This window comes from Microtus oregoni, unplaced genomic scaffold (genome assembly GCF_018167655.1).
Source record: "Microtus oregoni isolate MIOR12 unplaced genomic scaffold, Mior012 000000F_ref0000247, whole genome shotgun sequence".
Taxonomy (NCBI): Eukaryota; Metazoa; Chordata; class Mammalia; order Rodentia; family Cricetidae; genus Microtus; species Microtus oregoni.
This window is the reverse complement of record NW_024543059.1, coordinates 13,335,425-13,353,750: the sequence shown is the minus strand read 5'-3', so window position 1 is coordinate 13,353,750 and position 18,326 is coordinate 13,335,425. Positions and strand designations below refer to the sequence as shown.

At 43.5% G+C, this 18,326-nt stretch overlaps 1 protein-coding gene across 1 annotated transcript in view; it reads right to left on the bottom strand.

The window, feature by feature from the left end:
• Btbd1 (BTB domain containing 1) overlaps window positions 1–16,078 on the bottom strand; it is a 31,511-nt gene extending 15,433 nt beyond the window's left edge. The window contains exons 1-3 of the mRNA XM_041645931.1: window positions 15,560–16,078; window positions 9,319–9,475; window positions 7,677–7,782 (exon numbers count right to left, since the gene is read on the bottom strand). Coding sequence (XP_041501865.1) covers window positions 7,677–7,782; window positions 9,319–9,475; window positions 15,560–15,975 — 679 coding nt within the window. The 5' untranslated portion in view covers window positions 15,976–16,078. The remainder of the gene's footprint in view (window positions 1–7,676; window positions 7,783–9,318; window positions 9,476–15,559) is intronic.
• Between the last annotated feature and the right edge of the window lie 2,248 nt (window positions 16,079–18,326).

The following is an 18,326-nucleotide window of genomic DNA, read 5'->3' as shown; positions in this document are numbered from 1 at the left end:
TGACCCATATATTTTCCTTCTCAATAATGCGTGAATTTTCCTGCTTTTCTCTTTTCTATTACCTCCTCATTTTACAACCTATTCATAATCTTAGCTATAAAAATCTACAACTACATTTCCCCCAGTCAGTGCCATCACTGTTTCTGAGCCTTCTCAGGATGAGCGTCTTCTGTGACAGATTAATATCACGGCTGCTGCCAAACCAGTTTGTGTTACTTCAATTGGCTTCCCCACTAAATAGAGGTCGGAAACATGAATCCCATGAATATAATTTGCCAGAAAGTCTTAGAAAAGAAACAGAAAGAGTAAGAAAAAGGGGAAAATAAAAGGCTGGAAGACTAGTCCAACCAACACACAAAAAAGAAAGAAAAAAATATGCGATTACAAGCCCCTACGACACTTTCACGAGTTCACTATTCCTCAAACATAGGAAATCAAAGTTGAATGAGATCACTGAAATGCCAGAAAACAATTTCAGATTCCTACTTTTATAAAGCATCATAGGGGAAAGGGAGAAGGGTCATCGGTAAAATACTTCTGCAAGCACGGAAACCTGGGTTCAGAGCTCACGGAAAGTGTAAGGTGTGGCGGCATGTCTCTGAACCCAGCGCAGGAGAGTCAGAGATGGGAATTGTCTTGCTGAGTAGCTAGAGTAGCCAGGTAGTGATTTCCAGTTTCAGTGAGAGATCTTGTCTCAAAAAACAAGGTTAACAAGTGATTGAGAAACACCAGATATTGGTTTCTGGTAGACAGATAGACACACACACACACACACACACACACACACACACACACATCAATGGTCACGTGGAGACTCAAACAGAAGAATGAGGCAATAAGGAATTAATTCAGGGCCTAACCACAGCACAGAAAGTATCAAAGCAGATGTAATGGTCAGTTATTTGGAGGAAAAAAATAAAAACTAAAAATTAAAGGGAAAAATTCTACAAGGAAACTAAGTAGAATTTCTGGGAATGAGTTAACTAAATAAAAAGCATTGTGGAAGCACCTTCAAAAGACACGACAGAGCAAAGAAAAGAATATCAAGAATGGAGGACCAGGTGGAGACAATGATACACCTTGATTATACAGAAAGAAAAAAAGTGAGAATGACCAAAGCTTCCACGAACTCTAGGATATATTCAACAGAGCAACATAAGCAAACCAATAATACGATACAACACAAAAGCAGACTTATGACAGAAATTACATAATTATCAACAGACATAGAAAAGGTATTTGGTGTAGGTTTCAAAAGCTCACACCAAGACCCAGAATCTCATCCTACAGATCACAATCCAGCTCCTACTGTTCCAGCTCCATGCTCCTTGCCATGATGATAATGAAGTCTCTGAAACTGTAAGCAACTGCCCAATTAAATACTTTCTTTTATAAGAGCTGCCTTAGTCATGGTGTCTCTTCATAGCGATATAACAGTGACTAAGACAATGTATGTATATGGTATATGTATGCATGTATGTATGTATTTTTGAGACAAGTCTCACTAGATAGCCCAGGCTAGCCTCAAACTTATCATTCTCCTGCCTCTACCTTCTGAGTGCTAGAATTATAGATGTACACCACCCTGTCTACCCATGGATACTGTACTGAGAAGAGATCTGCTGGAAGCATCACCAGTTACGGAGTTGTAGTACAAACCCAGGTCAAGGGTGATAGTAGCCTGAACCAGGGCGGCAGTGGGAGTGTCAGATTCTAACACGATACAGAGGAAGGACTCAAGGATAACGGCAAATGCAGAGGGATCAGGAGGTATTAGCTGAGATGGGGAAGACTACAGGAAGAACAGGCTTAGGCTGGGAGAAAGAATGAAGTTGAATTTTGGACATATAAGGTTTGAAATCCGTGTAATATGTATAATGTCAAATCCAAGCCAATGTCAAATGTATAATGTCAAATCCAAGTATAATGTCAAGCCTGTCCCATAGATCCTCATTTAGACTTACTTTCCTCTTGTCATAGGCAGACTATTAAAGTAAGGTCAGTCGTCTTTGAGGCAAGCATGCTAGAATACGATAAGCTGCAGTTTAACAAAGAGGAGTCGTAAAAAGTAGGCATTCATATTTGAAAAGCAAAGCAATCTTGTCTTATAAAAGAGCTTAAAAAAATAAGTAAGTAAAACACTCCAGAGTCCCTAAATGTATCACTCTAGAGTAAGAGCAAAATATAATGAACATTAATAATCACAAGAATTCAAAATTTACTTAGGATACATTTGTTTAATACAGACTGGTAAAGCAAAGTGTACTTTATCTTTTAATATTCTTTTTTAGAAAATGCTGCAAGATCCCCACGGCAGTAGGCAGCAGGCCCTGGGAGCAGCCAGTCCCAGGCAGAGACGGCTGCTGGTCCCAGGCGGGCAGGCAGAAGACAGAAACATGGATAGACACGACATGCAGGGTGAGGTTGAATGTTTATTTTGGGGGTTATGGAGGAGGAAGGGTGAAGGGAGGACAGAGAGAGGGGGAGAGAGAGGGAGAGGGAGGGAGGGAGGGAGGGAGGGAGAGAGAGAGAGAGAGACAGAAGAGGAGAAAGAGACAGAGAAGGGGGAAGCAGAGAAGTGGGGAGAGAGGCAGAAGCGAAGCTGCCTCTCCGAGAGGAAGATGGAAAAGAGAGCAGTGTGTTACCACTGCCCAGCCTGGAATCCATTTTCTAAAGAACTTAAGTAAAATGGACACTACTATAAAACAGCTAAGCTACATCTAAAAAAATTTTAATTACATTTATTTAGTGCATGTGCATATGCCTACATGCTTTTGGAGGCCAGAGGACAGCTTGGGGGAGTCAGGTCTTTTCTTCTCTCAAATAGGTCTTTGGCCTTAAGCTCGAGTTGTCAAGGTTGGTAGCAAGTATCCTTATCCACCAAGCCATCTCACTGCCCTACATTTTAAATTTAAATTAAAAGCAAGCTATATTTATATGTAGCAGAAATCAACTAAAGCACTAAACACAAGTAAGTAAATTATCCAGAAATATATATAAAAATTATTTAAAAAAAACACTTTTTGAAGTCTTTACATTCACACTAAGTCAAATTTTGCTTATCGAGGGTGGGTAACATTGAAAGGTATTAGTCTTTAGGACAAAGTAGGGGTTCAATAATATGTTAAAACTTGCTTAGACAAAAATGTCTAAAAATGTCCATGTATTTATTGTGAGGGGTGATGTCGTGCTATGGAAGCGATGTGGAGGTCAGAGGACAACAGTGAGTGCTGGGCACTGGGGTCAGCAGCCCAGAAGATCACTTTACTCACTGAACTATCTCAAAGGACCCAGAATTTTTTTTTTTTAAATAAGTCTTTTTTTTAATTTATTTTTTTTAATATTTATTTATTTATTATGTATACAATATTCTGTCTGTGTGTATGTCTGCAGGCCAGAAGAGGGCACCAGACCTCATTACAGATGGTTGTGAGCCACCATGTGGTTGCCGGGAATTGAACTCAGGACCTTTGGAAGAGCAGGCAATGCTCTTAACCACTGAGCCATTTCTCCAGCCCCCAGGACCCAGGATTTTTAACATCAAACTTTTCTTATTTTCATTGTAGCTGAGCAAATTAGTTTGAACTAAGACTCTATAAAGCTTTTCACAATTAAGTGAAAGCTAACATACTTTATTATTTGTTGGATTAAGAATACACAATGAGGGGCTGGAGAGATTGCTCAGTGGTTAAGAGCACTTACTGCTCTTCCAGAGGTCCCAGGTTCAATTCCCAGCACCCACAGGGCAGCTCACAACTGTCTGTAATTCCTGCATGAAATACAATTAATTAAAAAAAAGAATATATAATGAGGTGGGCACGGTGGCTAACTGCTGCAATCCCAGTGCTCTGAAGGCAGAGGCAGGAGAATCGCCACAAGTTCAAGGCCTACCTGGACTACAAAGTGAGTCCCAAGATGGCCTGGCCTACAGAGTGAGACCCTGGCCTCAAAAAATGCACAGACTAGTTAATCTCTTCAACTGAAAAATAAATCCCTGGTCTAATTAATAACTTCAGTAAAAATAAAGTTGGAGTATGACATAGCACATCACACTGTTCTTAGCACAATGTGAATATTTTAATTATTTGTGTGTATGTTTGTATGTGTGCATGCACCACAGCGCACAGGTGGGAGTCAGGACAACGTATGGGAGCTGTTTCTCTGCGTCTACCATATGGGTCCTGGGGCTCAAACTCCAGACATCAGGCCCAGCAGCAAGCACTTTAACAGATGAGCTCTCTTGCTGGCCCAAATTTATTTTGTTATATCCACGCAAAAAAGAATCTTATTTCTAAAGTGAGAAACCGAAGACAGTTAAACTCTTCCTCTGGAAAACATGCTCAAAACTTAGAGAAGAAAAAACTATCCTAAATCCAAGAACTCCTGAACCCAGTGCCTTTTCCTCTCAACTCCTACACTTTCTCTAGAACTCCCAAATTTAACAAGTAGTGTCTGGTAAATTGGCCTGTGGTATGGAAATAGGTAGGGGACACGTAAGTCCTTGTACTGGCAGGTTTCTACTGGCAAGTGTTTAAAAAAAATTATAGCTGAGCCTAAGATGACAAAAACCAACAGAATATGAATCATAAACATAATACAGCAGTGGGTGTTAACAAATCAGCAAGTATTTATGGGGTATCTACTCAGCAAAGTAAGATTCCCCGGCTCTAATGGCATGAAAAACATAAAAACTATTTATAAAACAATTGCCACATGTAAAGCACACATGTAATGCAGGTCATACAATTTCAGGAGTTGCTGAAAAACAAAAGGAGCACTTCAGAGACCCTGAACAAGAAACATTTAAGGTTAAACAATGCTTCATTAACAAGTCAACAGTGCCCTAGTCCTGGCCTTCAGTAAAACACAATGTATACATTCTTCCCAAGGCACCTGAGAGATGACCAGGTAAACTGACAATGGATGTTACATCAACTATAAAAGAGAAGTGCACCCAATGTGTAGGGTGTCAGACCTTACACAATTCACTGCACTGGTATAAGATGAGCTAAGTGAAAAGGAGCATCCTGGCTTCCTGAGTGAGACCACCCGAGGTGAAGAGGAAAGACATCCTTATCTGGCAGCTGGTCAGGGTATTAACTCAACATGAACTATGTTCTGCTGTCTTCTGCACTAGAAATACAGTGGTAAACAAGACCAAGTCTAGGAGAGGAAAGCAGACAGCCAACACTTTAAAAAGAAACACACCGGGCGGTGGTGGCACATGCCTTTAATCCCAGTACTTGGAAGGCAGAGGCAGGTGGATCTCTGTAAATCTGTGGCCAGACTTGTCTACAGAGTGAATTCCAGAACAGCCAGGACTATACTCAATTAACCTTGGCCTGAGAAGCAGGTAGCCATACAAAGATTCAAGGGAAAAGGATTCCAGTCAGAAAGAACAATGAATAAAGGCTTGAAATATAATAAATCCTGCCCAGTGTAATGGAACAAAAATGAACAAGCAGAAGACCAGAGAATAGTATTGAGTTGAGCTGTTAATCACAATTCTGCTTCCTCGTCTTGGAAGTGACTAGTCTTGCACAGACTAGCTTGTCCTAAAGTCACGTAGATCTTGGGACTGATTCTGGACAATGAAATAAAGGACAACACAAAGAAACATTTTTTTTTTTTTTTTTGGTTTTTCGAGACAGGGTTTCTCTGTGGTTTTGGAGCCTGTCCTGGTACTAGCTCTTGTAGACCAGGCTGGTCTCGAACTCACAGAGATCCGCCTGCCTCTGCCTCCCGAGTGCTGGGATTAAAGGCGTGCGCCACCACCGCCCGGCCTAAGAAACATTTTCAAAGCCAAGTGTTTTAATAGGCGGTTATTTTCCCTCTCATCTACTAGTAAGATACAGGCAGCTATCAGGCTTCGAGAACTACTTCCTGACGTCACTCTATCAATACAGCCCATTACATGAATGTAAAATGACCTTGCTTTTGAATTTCAGCCAGAATACACTTTGGGTTTGTTGCTACAGCCAAACCTAATCTCTCTTGCCTTACATAGGGCTTGATCTGCTAAGCTTTGTAACAAGTTTGAATTATACTCTTACTGCAGTGGAAACAGAAGTAAACAACCTGGTGTTTCTATTTATGAAGATCATTCTGAGCTATCCTAATGAGAAAGAACACTGGTTTATACTAGGCAGTAGCAGCAGATAAGAAACAGTCAAATGTAGGATTTGTTTTGAACATAGAATCATGAGTACTTAGTGGTGAGATTGTATGTGGGGCACAAATGAAAAAGAAAAATCAAGATTAAGTTTAAGCTTGAGCAATCAGGTCTAAAAATATATTAGACTGAAGAGCATTTCCTGTTGTGACTAAGAGCATCAGACTTGGGGAATACTGAAAACACCAGAAGAGAACTGGAGAGTCCTAAAACAGGGAAGGAAATCAACAGTGCTCTTTTTGACTATTCTGTATGAAATATCTTTTAAAAAATGTACAAATGAAATAAACAACAGGCTATTTGAGAGGGACTAAAACATATAATTCCAATTTACCATAAAAAAAAAAGATCATTTAAAGCTATGGGAATTAGCTTTCTTCTTCTACAAAACAAAGTTTGAATCCTAAGCCTGTCACTGCATGGTCTTTTGCCACCTGAACAACCTGCCAGCTCTTCCTGACTCTATACATACCCTGCGTGGTGTCACTGTCTCTACTGCCGTCTCTTTACTACACAGGGACTTTGTTTCTTGTGGTGCTGGGAATGGAAATGGCCTCATGCACGCCAGGCAAGCAGTCTCCACTAAGCCATCCCCAGTCCGAGTGCTATCCATTCCTTAAGGCTCATATCAGAACTTCTTTTGCCATAATATCCCTAACACAGCCCAATTTAAAGTAACATCTCCATTTTCTGTAGTTGCCAAGTAATTATTTTCCATGTCTGATACCTACTTAGAAAGGTAAACGTCACTGCTACATGCTAGCTATCCCACTGACATGCTAAAACCTAATGGTCACATATTTTGTTCTGACAACTCTAACTAGTGATTAGTTAACAGAACAAACACATTTTACTCTAGACTTGTTCTAGGACCCTAGTACAATCTCATGAAGATGGTGTGCGATCTTAGTTATCTGGCACATTTTGGATTACACTGAGGCAGTGTTGTAATAGAAGCAGTGGGGCTGTGTCCCCAGCACCCCGGCCGCCTGGCTAGCTTATGCCCCGAAATAACAACACACAAATTGTATTCTTTTAAACACTGCCTGGCCCATTAGTTTCAGCCTCTTAACCCATTTCTAATAATCTATGTAGCACCACGAGGTGCACTTACCAGGAAGATTCTAGCCTACGTCCATCCTGGGTCAGAGCTTCATCGTGTGTGCCTCAGAGAGCAGAGCTATCGCATCTGCCCAGGAGAGGGGAGCATGGCGTCTCTGAGCTCACTTTCTCTTCCTCCCAGCATTCTGTTCTGTTTACTCCACCCACCTATGTTCTAACCTATCAGGGCAAGCAGTTTCTTTATTTAATTAACCAATGACCTTCCTCCATCAAGGTAGTTAGGACTTTCAGGAGTATTTTCATTAAAATGAAAGAAAGAACAACTCATAAGGAGATATCCTTCAGTTATTTGGAAAGAACACTAATTTACACCTAGTTTTCCAACAAGGCAGACAAGACATCACTATTTAAAACACAAACACTCTGGTCACGGGGAACTCACCTATGTCAATGTCAGTAAACCCTTCTGCACTTATTGCGTCCATCGTGCTTTTGTCTATCGTGTCGAGACAAAGACTGGCCAGCTGAGGCTCGTCAAATAACCGCGCCTACACACAGAAAGAAAGCCAGCTTACTTTCAGTTACTTTAGGCTGTGCACAATCAAAGCTGATACTGTAGACGACTGTAATTACTAACTATGTAAAGATACTGACAATGAGAACTGGAAGGCTAAAGAAGCCAATGTTTCACCGAGCAATGAATTCACATTGTCAACCATCTTGCTACTGACTTTCATATGCATATCCTTTACAGCCTATTTTCTTTCTCATTACTTAGTCTGATCCTGAACACACTCTAGATTAGAGAAAGCCCCCCATCCAGTGATGTTCATCTATTTGTCTAAGGTCATGTAGTTAGAAATGTTGCAGACTAGTATTTAAAATTTTAGTCTTACCATCACCAGAACCAGAACATCAACTGTCAAGGATAAAAACAGATCTGTTTTGTTGTTTGTTTTAACATTTCCTGCTGTGAGGGGACTGTGGTAAAGAGGTTTAGAGCACCAGCTCTGGCACCCAACGAACTAACCACACTAGAAATGACAGCCATAACATAACATGACTGCAGTTTTCACTTAATTTTAGGTAAAATTCTTCTCTTAAGGATTTGTTTATTTTTATTTTATGTGTCTGAGTGTTTTGCATGCATGTATGTATATATGGGTACTGTCTGCATACACCAAAGAGCTTTGGATCCCCTAGAACTGGAGTTAAAAAGGTTAAGACATCATTCGGTGCTGGAAACTGAACCTAGGTCCTCTATGAGAGCAGCAAATGCTCTTTAACTGCTGAGCCATCTCTTAAGCCCCAATAAAATTCAACTTAGTGGATTCAACAGCTGAGTTTCTGTGCATGTGTGTGCACATGTATATAGCAGATATGAGCATACTGTGTGGGTATATGCCCACTCATGTGCACACAGAGGCCAGGGATGATATCAAATGATTTCTTCTGCCACTCTTCACCTTCTTTTTAGAAACAGGGTCTCTCACTGAACCTGAAGCTCAGCAGCTCAGCTAGGCTGGCTGGCTAGGAGTCCTGGAACTTACTCTGCAGATCAACCAGATTGGCCTCAAATTTAGATGGACAGAGACTTCTTATAAGCAACTTCTTGGAGACCTCTGGCAGCTGGGACCCCTTGAGGCTGAGCCCATCTGTGAGGAGCTCCACAGGCCAGGCTCCACCCCCTCCCCCGCCACAAATTTCCCTAAGGGGAACTGTCCATTCCCAGACCAGAGGCCAGGCTCTGCTCTTCAGGAAAAAACCCCCAGATCCGACCACCCTGGAAAGTTTCCCCTACCCCACTCCCTGCAAAGAAACCCTATATAAAATTGTGTTCTGCCCAGTTCTCTGCTTTGTCTCCCAAAGCAGAAGCAGCCACTCTCACTAGTCTTTCCTTCCCAATAAATCTCTTGCAAAGTTTGTTGTTTGGTGTGACTTTTTGGTATTCTTTGGCTCCTGACTGCCAGGATACCTTTCCATCCAAGCTACAACACTTACACCAAGAGCTGGGATAAAAGCATGCACCACCTCACCCAGCTCATACCCAGTTTTTAAGCTACTATTTTAGCTCTATTACTTACCTGAGTAAGTAACATAAAGGCATTATCCGCCCTAAGATGTTTGGTGAGAAAGTCTACACAGTGTGCTTCCAGGGCAGGGACTGCATATTTCTTAGCAGTATAAAGAGTGGTCATAACGGTTTCTGGCCCAATCTGAACTTCATCTGAATACAAAAATCTGAAAAGCAATGGAAAATTTTAAATAGATAATCAGCATTGTTTTAAACAAAGCAATCCCACCAGAATTAAACTTTAACAAACAAACAAACAAAACCCCTGAAATTTACATCAGGGTAAGAGGAACTTGTACAAACATCGTATTCTTATTCCTGAGAGGTACGAAGTATTTCCACTTTCAGAGGAGGTTAAGCAGTGCTCAGGAGACCAAACAAATACATGTCCCTTAAGTGAAACTCTGGCTCTTTTTAGCACTCCATAGCTGTGTCCTAGAACAGTAGTTCATTAATGTCTCTCTCATCAAATCTGTCCACCTGAGTAAATCTACAGTTTGCTAAGGTCGCATTTCCAAATTTCTTGATAGCAAAGCCTTCTTATTCTTTAAAATTTTTCATAGTCATTCTGGAATTAGCTCAATGGCCACAGATTAGGGTGCTGCGGCTTTATTTAGGAGAATAAAATAATAATAATCCAGTTGGCCTGTATCCACAGGTTAAATATCCATGGACTCAACCAAATCTCTATTAATAATACATGTGAGAGGGGCTGGAGAGACGGCTCGGCAGTTAAGAGCACTGGCTGCTCTTCCAGAGGTCCTGAGTTCAATTCCCAGAAACCACATGGTGGCTCAAAACCATCTGTAATGAGTTCTGGTGCCCTCTTCTGCATGCAAACAGACCACTGTATACATAATAAATAAATAAATCTTTAAAAATACATATGAGAGAGGAAAAGATAAAGGAATTGTGTGGTTCTGAGCCAGTGCTATCATTTACTTGCTGTGTGGCTTTAAGCAAATTTATCCCCCTGTGAGCCTCCAAGGAGAAGGAAACAGCAGTACCTACTGACAATGTTGCGGTGAGGACAACCACGACCTAAAACACAGACTTCCAGTAGAGCCCGGCACAAGTTAATCTGAGTAAATGCTATCTGCTTATTAAATTTGATCTCATTCAAATTTTTTTCCTCTGTATTTTAGGGTATTTCTTTTCCCTCTTTTCTAGTCCTACCCCACCTCCAAACCGGCAATGATATTCAAATTTCTAAAAACTCCTGCATTGTTCCTGATTAATCTTTCTTCTTCCCTCCACAACTTTATGTCTTTGTTTTATGTATACAAAAACTTCCACAGGTTTCCAAGATACTTAACAGAAATGTTTAGGTTTCTTCTTTTCCCTCAAATTCATGTTTCCTTAAAATACATATGTTCTGTCTATCCTTGTCATTCTCGTTCTGATTTTCTGTGTGTGTCCGGGGTCAGCTCTAAATTCAGTAGTTAGCAGCTGTTCTGCTATCAGATAAAAATATCTTACAAATGCAAACACTTAAGATGCTCACATTAAACCATGCCTTCCCACATTAATGCTGCTACATAGACCTTTGCTGGGTCACATAATTCCCAGTCACTATTCATCAACAAGTGTGCAAAGCCAATGTGTCAGTTTGGAGCCTACACTTTAAGAATACCTGGTAGCTCCCACTTTTGTCCAAGAAATGACCAGCGAGAAGAGGCGCATGGAAAGGATCTCAGAATCTGAGTCAAATCCTCCACCTGACACCAACCTTAGATGCTATCTGAAATCAATTCATGAAACCTTAAAGATAGGCCAAACAATCACCCAGGTGATGCCATCAGCCCACACAGCTCTGAAGATAATGAAATGGCTGTTTAAAACCACCAGGTGTTAGAGTGGTTTGTTCTAGGGCAACATGTAACCAAAACACACAAGAGATTAAATGAACTAGTGTACAAATCTGCCCATAGGGGAGAGAAACAGTGATTTAATCAAAAAAGGAAAACCCAAAATTATTACCTGAAGTATAATAATTACTGTCTTCTAGGTAAAGGCTATATACAGTTAGAAAGAGGCCTTGGGAGGCAGACATTGAATAAGGAAAATGCCACCAGTAATTAGGTGGGGACACTGAGTAGACAGAGGAAAAGGGAAGGGGATCACATCCCACGGCCCTTTAATACCTGCAAAGTATTAAACTGTATCCAACAGACAAAAGCTCCTAAGCTCCTAAGTGGAATCACAGAGACAGGAGCACTCAAGGGAGGCGCTAACACACACTGTCTAAAGAGCAGTCTGGCTAGAAAAACACAGGGCACGGCCAAGCAAGGAGAAATGTGCGTGCAGAAAACAAGAACACCAAAACTACAACTTGACTTGGCTCACAACCATCTGTAATGAGATCTGGTGCCCTCTTCTGGCCTGCAGGCATGCACACAGACAGAATATTGTATACATAATAAATAAATATTTAAAAAAAAAAACAAAACTACAACTTGAAATCAAGGCCACAGGTCTCTTCCCAAGGAGTCCTGAGGAAGAGCACGTGGGTGTTTGTTTGCCCTCCCAGGGTTATCAATGGCTCACATCTCATCTCACCATCACCTGCTCACTTCTAGGTCACCCTTGGTGCCATCCCCGGAGCGGACCACCCCGGAGCAGGAAACGTTTCCACACTCCTTTCCTATGACTGGTCTCGGGATGCTCCAGCTTCCTGTCTCACTTCCCTGACAGCTACCATATATCATGTTTCATCTCCCTTTCCCTACACCTGTGAGCTGCGAGGTCTCCAGGCTCACTCTTCCCTACACCATCCACTCTTTCTCAAGTTAGTTTCATTGACTGTCATTCATTCTTAACTTTCCCTGCTTCTACCCTCCAAATATAACCAGAATGTGACCACTTCTCATCATACCCACTCCCTCCGGGGCAGTTCTCCATCAGCTCTTACTGCAGCAAAATCTCTTCCTTTATCATCTTGCTTCCCTTTTACTCCCCTTCTAATCGCCAGTAACAGCCAGAGTTTTTAAGATGTAAATACCATCACAGCACTCCACTGAAAGAAAACCCTCTACAAGTTTTCTCACACCTGAGATGGAACTCAAAAGTCCTTCCTCAGTCTGGCAAAGCCCTGCACTCCGCAGATCTTTTTACCACTATCATCTTTTATCTCCTTAAACCACACGAGTTTACACTGGGAGTTTCTTTAACAGGAGAAAGTTAAAATTCTAAAATATGCTTCCCCTCTCCTTAAAAAGCTCTTTCTCTTATGGCGTGACCATTTTTCTTCAAAATACTGTCAATTCTTAATATTGTATTCTCCTAGTCTCCCCTTAACTATTCACTTCATGAGTGCAGGGACTTTTCCTTGTTCATTGCTGTATCCTACACCAAAAACATAAGCTGCACAGGGAGACACAGTATTTCTCAAATGAACAAGAACACCGTTTAGAAGTCAGAGGGCTTTAAGTGAGCAGTTTATTAAAGAGTTTGAAACCCAAGTTCATAAGTCTGTAAGTAATGTTAATTAATTTAGATTGTAAAAGCAATAAAAATAAAGCCAAGTGGTGGTGGCGCACAGCTTTAATCCCAGCAATCGGGAGGCAGAGGCAGGTGGATATCTGTGAGTCTGAAGCCAGCCTGGTCTGCAGAGTGAGTTCTAGGACAGCCAGGGCTACACAGAGAGACCTTGTCTCCAAAAACAAAACAAACAAAACCAAAAACAACAATAAAACAAAACCAGCCAAACAAACAAAACACAATAAAAATACAGCTCAGCTGACTTTTCCAGTTCAACAAGGTCTACCAGACTCTCGGTCACACAGTATTAAGTATGATATCAATGTCTCAAAGCCAATTAATACCTAAGTAAAAATTAGTCTAGGCATTCATTTCAGAATAGAAAAATGACCAGAACCTGAATATCATGAAAATATATATTTTACTAAAAACAAAAAATGAGAACTCAAATGGCACTGTATATTTCAAGGGTTCTAAAATTCACTTATTTCCTATGAAAATGAATTAGCACATGCAATGAAAATTAGAAACAAAAGTATGAAATAGCCCCCTCTCTAATTTTATTCTAGCCCTAACAGTTTTAGAGCGATAGTTCTCTAATTTAGCCAGTGTAAATATCACTTAGGAAAAGTACTTACAATGATTTAAGGTTTCACCTCTAAACATGATACCAAAAGGAAAGAGTGGATCATGGCGCAGGTGGCCAAAGAATCATTTTGTATTCTTTTTGTTTCCTGGAAATCTGTGTAGGCAGGCACCCAGCAGCACACATATGGATGTATGTGTAGACAGGCACCCAGTGGCACACATATGGATGTATGTGTAGACAGGCACACAGTGGCACACATATGGATGTATGTGTAGACAGGCACCCAGTGGCACACATATGGATGTATGTGTAGACAGGCACGCAGTGGCACACAGCACACATATGGATGTATGTGTAGGCATGCAGCGGCACACATATGGAGGTGGAGGGCAGCTTGCAGGTGCAGGTTCTCTCCTTTCATGTCGGTCACAGGTAGCTAACTCAGGTCTTCATTGTGCTACCTCTCCGGCCCTATCATTTTAAGAAAGACTTCTAAACTGCATAATTAAGCAAGATAGTATCTAGTCCTAGTCAACTTCAAAATCCAAACTACCCAGATACTAGCCTTCAGGCTGCACAACTATCCCATAAATCAAAGTGAATTAAATGTTAGAAATACGAGAACAAAAAAAGAAAAGGGTGCTATCAGCTTTCCAAACCAACACATCTTACTTGGCATATTGGTTTTCCTTCTGCCCTATCCCCAGGTACATAACGTTTGTTCCGTTCCTCCCCAGTTGCTACTAGGGTGCAGGAAATCCAAAATGCCATCATAAACACTCCCCACAGTATTACCTGCCTTTTCATGAACGTCACAGCGACTGCAGTAGAGTCCGTCAAGTGGCCCTATCAATGCTTGTGGAACTCTTTATTGCCTTGGCTTGGCTTCTCTCCCCATTATTATGAAGAAAGCTACTGCAATTTTTTTTTCAACGTTTCCTAAGTGTGGAAAAGAAACCTAAGGTGTCCAACTATTTTCCCAAGGCCTTTCATCAACATCCTTGTCAGAAAGTGTTCGTTCCTAGTTATTTTATAAAAGTATTTAATGGGTCAGCACGGGGGGGGGGGGGGTGTTGAAAGTAGATGGATTCTTATGAGTTCGAAGCCAACTTGGTATACATACTGACCTCCAAGTCTACAAAATAAAACCCTGTCCCAGAAAATAAAAACCAAAACCCGGAACAAAACAAAACAAAAAAATTGGTGGGGGTTCATGAGAAGAAAAAACTTCACTATCTGAATTTTCACTTCCTCATTTACTAATGAGGTTAAACATTCTTTAGTCGTATTTTCTCTTCTCTATTAATCTTGTCCTTTGCCCATCCATTAATGGGACCTTAACATTTATTTCTAGTGGTTTTCTCGTCCACTCCGTACGCATCTTTGTGACGAAGCTGCGAGCCTCTGCGGCCGCTTCTGCTCCATTGGCCTGCCTGTGTGCGTCAGAATTACTCTAGACTGCTATCTTAAAAACACCACTCAGGCGGCCAATCCATCCTAGCAGAATGAAGCCCACATGGTCTTCTGGGAGCTGGCTCAGTTACCAAGTTGCTTTTCTGGGCCTCAGTCCCACTTGTAAAATTGGGGTAAACAACACGCCATACCTCCTTAGCAGGACTGCTGTGATTAAAAACAAATAATAAAAATTAATAACGCCCCCCTTCCACTAGAGGAAACTAATCAGCTATCAATCTCCTACCCTCAGAGCATCGGAAAGCAAACTCTCAACGCCAGCAGCGGGGTTGCGGATACAGTAAATGTCACTTTGCAGAAACACGAAGCAGGTCAGCTGGTACCTGTTACGGCTATTACTTTGCCGGGTCTTGACGACAAACCGTGCGGAACCTGAAAACAACGAGTCCTCCAAGATCCTACGGCTACCCCCGTCCTCCAAACAAAAACAAATCTTGCAAGTGGGCAACCAAGGCAGCCGGCCCCGTCCTCTACTCTGCCCACTTGATTCTGAAGCCCGGCACTGGAATATGACAGCGCCCTTCAACGGCAAAGAGCACACAGCTGGGGCTGGCAACACTGGCCGACCTTCCCGAGCATCCCCGGCCGGGAAGGAACCGAGGGAGGCCGGCGCGTCTGGCCCAAGGTCACCCGGGAGTCGGCGCAGGCCCGGCCGGGTGCCGCCTCCCTCCGGGCCGCCGGCCACCGGCTCCCCGCGCCCGCCGCTCACCTCAGCAGCGCCAGGAAGGCGGCGGGCTCCACGTCCGGCAGCTCGATTTCGGCCGACGTCGTGGCCATGCCGCCGTTGAACATGGCGTCGAAGACCGCGCTGCCGGCCGCTAGGACGAAGCGGTGGGCGGGGATGCGCTGCGGGCCCCCGGCGGCTGCCGCGCCGCGGCCCTTGCCGAGCACGAAACGCACATCGCTCAGCAGCTCCGAGTTGAAGAGGAAGGCGAAGCGCTCCTTCAGCGACGCCTTGGTGGCCTGCCAGTTGTACAGCGGCTCCCGCTGCAGGGGCAGCAGCGGCCCGAGAGCGGACGGCGAGGGCGCGGGAGGTGGCGGCGGCGGCGGAGGGGCCGGAGGACCTAGCTCCGCCTCAGCTCCGGCAGCCGGCTCCCCGGCCGCGGCCGACCCGAGCGAGGCCATCCTCCCGCTGCGCGGCTCTAGCTCACTGAGCGGCCAGTCGGCGCGCCGCCGCCATCGTCCAGCCGCCCCGAGGCCGGCGCCGCCCCCCTGCCTTCCGGGAAAGGCGCTTCCGGCCGCGCGCCCCCGCCCTCCCGCGGGGCGGTGTTGCCGAGGCGGGAGGCGCGCGCCCGCGGGAGGGCGGAGGAGGTGGAGGCGCGCGCCCGCTTGCTCGTTCGCAGACTGCCGCCCGTCGCTGCTTCCCACCGGCGACCCCCGTTTCCGCGGGGTTTTTCCTGCCTCTTCGTCTTTGCTGCGACGCGAAGACGCGGCCCTAGCCCTCTTGGTGGAGGAGCTGGAAGTGGTGGGACCTCGAGGGCATGGCAAGGCGGTTTGTGGAAGGGAGACGCCCTGATGTACTCGAGGCGAGATGAGATGAGATGGTGGCCCTGTCACCTCCCTGATGGCTGCACCGCTCTTGGAAACCCCATTAGCAGAGCTGAGAGGCTAGGACTCCCGCTTGTCTCTCCCCAGGTCTGCAGGTCTTCAGATCCCCCACCCCCTTACCCCTCCCATTTGTACAGGCTCCACTATGCCCTGTGAGAGAGTTCCTCCTCCATTTCCATTACTGTGGTTGAGGCTCCTGCTCAACCCTCTCCTAGGTCTTGTTTTCAGTTCCCATGCAGAACAAACCAACCCAGTAGGCCAAACTGCTCATGCCTGATCCTGTCTCACTCCTCTTCCCTCCAAAACAAAGAGGAAAGGCTGTGTGACTCTCCCTTCGGGCAGTGTTTCTGTGTGGCTGTCATGTCTTTCTTGAGTAAGTAATAAGCCTTTCTTTCTGCAGTAATAAGTGGATCTCAAGATAAATCAGTTGTTAGAGGCAGAAGGTAAAATAGATCCAGAAAATGATTCTTTACTAGGTGAGAATAGTTGGGGAAAACTTTTGGTTTACAAATGTCAGTTAATCCCAGAATCCTAAACTTGAATTCTGTAGTGGGATTGGAAAACATATTTAAGATGATTCTTTCAAAACAAAAGCAAGATACCACAACAATCTTTTCTGGATTTCATAATTTAATCCTCATTTTTTATGGCGATTAAAACAATCTGTAAAGGCTCTATTATTAATTTTGAAACTACCAAAGACGTGAAACAGTTTGGTGGATGTGTACAATTCAATGATCTATTGTAGGATTTTAAAAGTAGAGATGTGCTTGCCCCCAAGTCTGATGACCTGAGTTTAATCCCCAGGACCTACAAGGCGGAAGGAGAAAACCGACTCCAGCAAGCTGTCCTTTGACCTCTAGGTATATACACCCATCCTGTGATGAAGGGATGTCATTTAAAAAGATAAAGCTGAGCGTGGTGATGCACACCTTTGATCCTAGGAGGCAGGAGCTTACTGAGCCCTGTGAATTCCTGGCCAACTAGTGAGACCCTGTGGTAGTTTGAATGTATTTGGTCCCCAAACGCTCATAGACAGTGGCACTATCAGGAAGTGTGGTCTTGGAGGGGACTGGATGACACACTTTGTTTTGTTTTGTTTTGTTTTAGGCAGGGTTTCGCTGTAGCTTTGGAGCCTGTCCTGGAACTAGCTCTTGTAGACCAGGTTGGCCTCGAACTCACAGATATCCACTTGTCTCTGCCTCTAGATTACTGGGATTAACACCACCACCCGGCACACTTATTTAATCCAGACTTTGAGACTGGAGGGCACATCTTTTGTTGGGGGCGGTCTTTGAGGTCTTTTTTCTCTAGCTTTTCTCAGTATGACAGTTGACTTCCTGTTGCCTGAAGATGTAGGACTCCCAGCTTCAGCATCACATCTGCCAACAGCTGTCATGATCCCTGCCATGACAGACTGAACCTCTAAACTGTAATCCAGCCCCCTCAGTGAAGTGTTTTCTTTATAATAGTTGCTGTGGTCAAGGTATCTCCTCACAGCAATAGTAAACCCTAACTAAGACAGATTCTGTCTCCAAAATAAATAAATACACAATACAAAAAAATAGCCCACAGGGCCAGAGAGATGACTTGGTAGGTAAAGGTGCTTTCTGTGAAGACTAAAGACTCGAATTCCATCCCAGAAGAGACTGGCAGGTTGTCCTCTGACATCCGCATTGGCTGTTTACTTCAACGTGTGTACACACCTACAAACACACAAAAAGTATTAAAAAAAAACTTACAAAGAGGGAGGAACACAGTGTCCAATCTCTTTAGAACTAGAGAGACAGAAATCTCTTGTGAATTCCTGACTCTACAAAGCACGTCCTCAGCCAGCCAGGGCTACAGAGTGAGACCCTGTCTCAAAGAAATAAACAAAACTTTAAAAAAAAAAAGTAACCCACAATAAAATTAGTTGCTGTCACGTC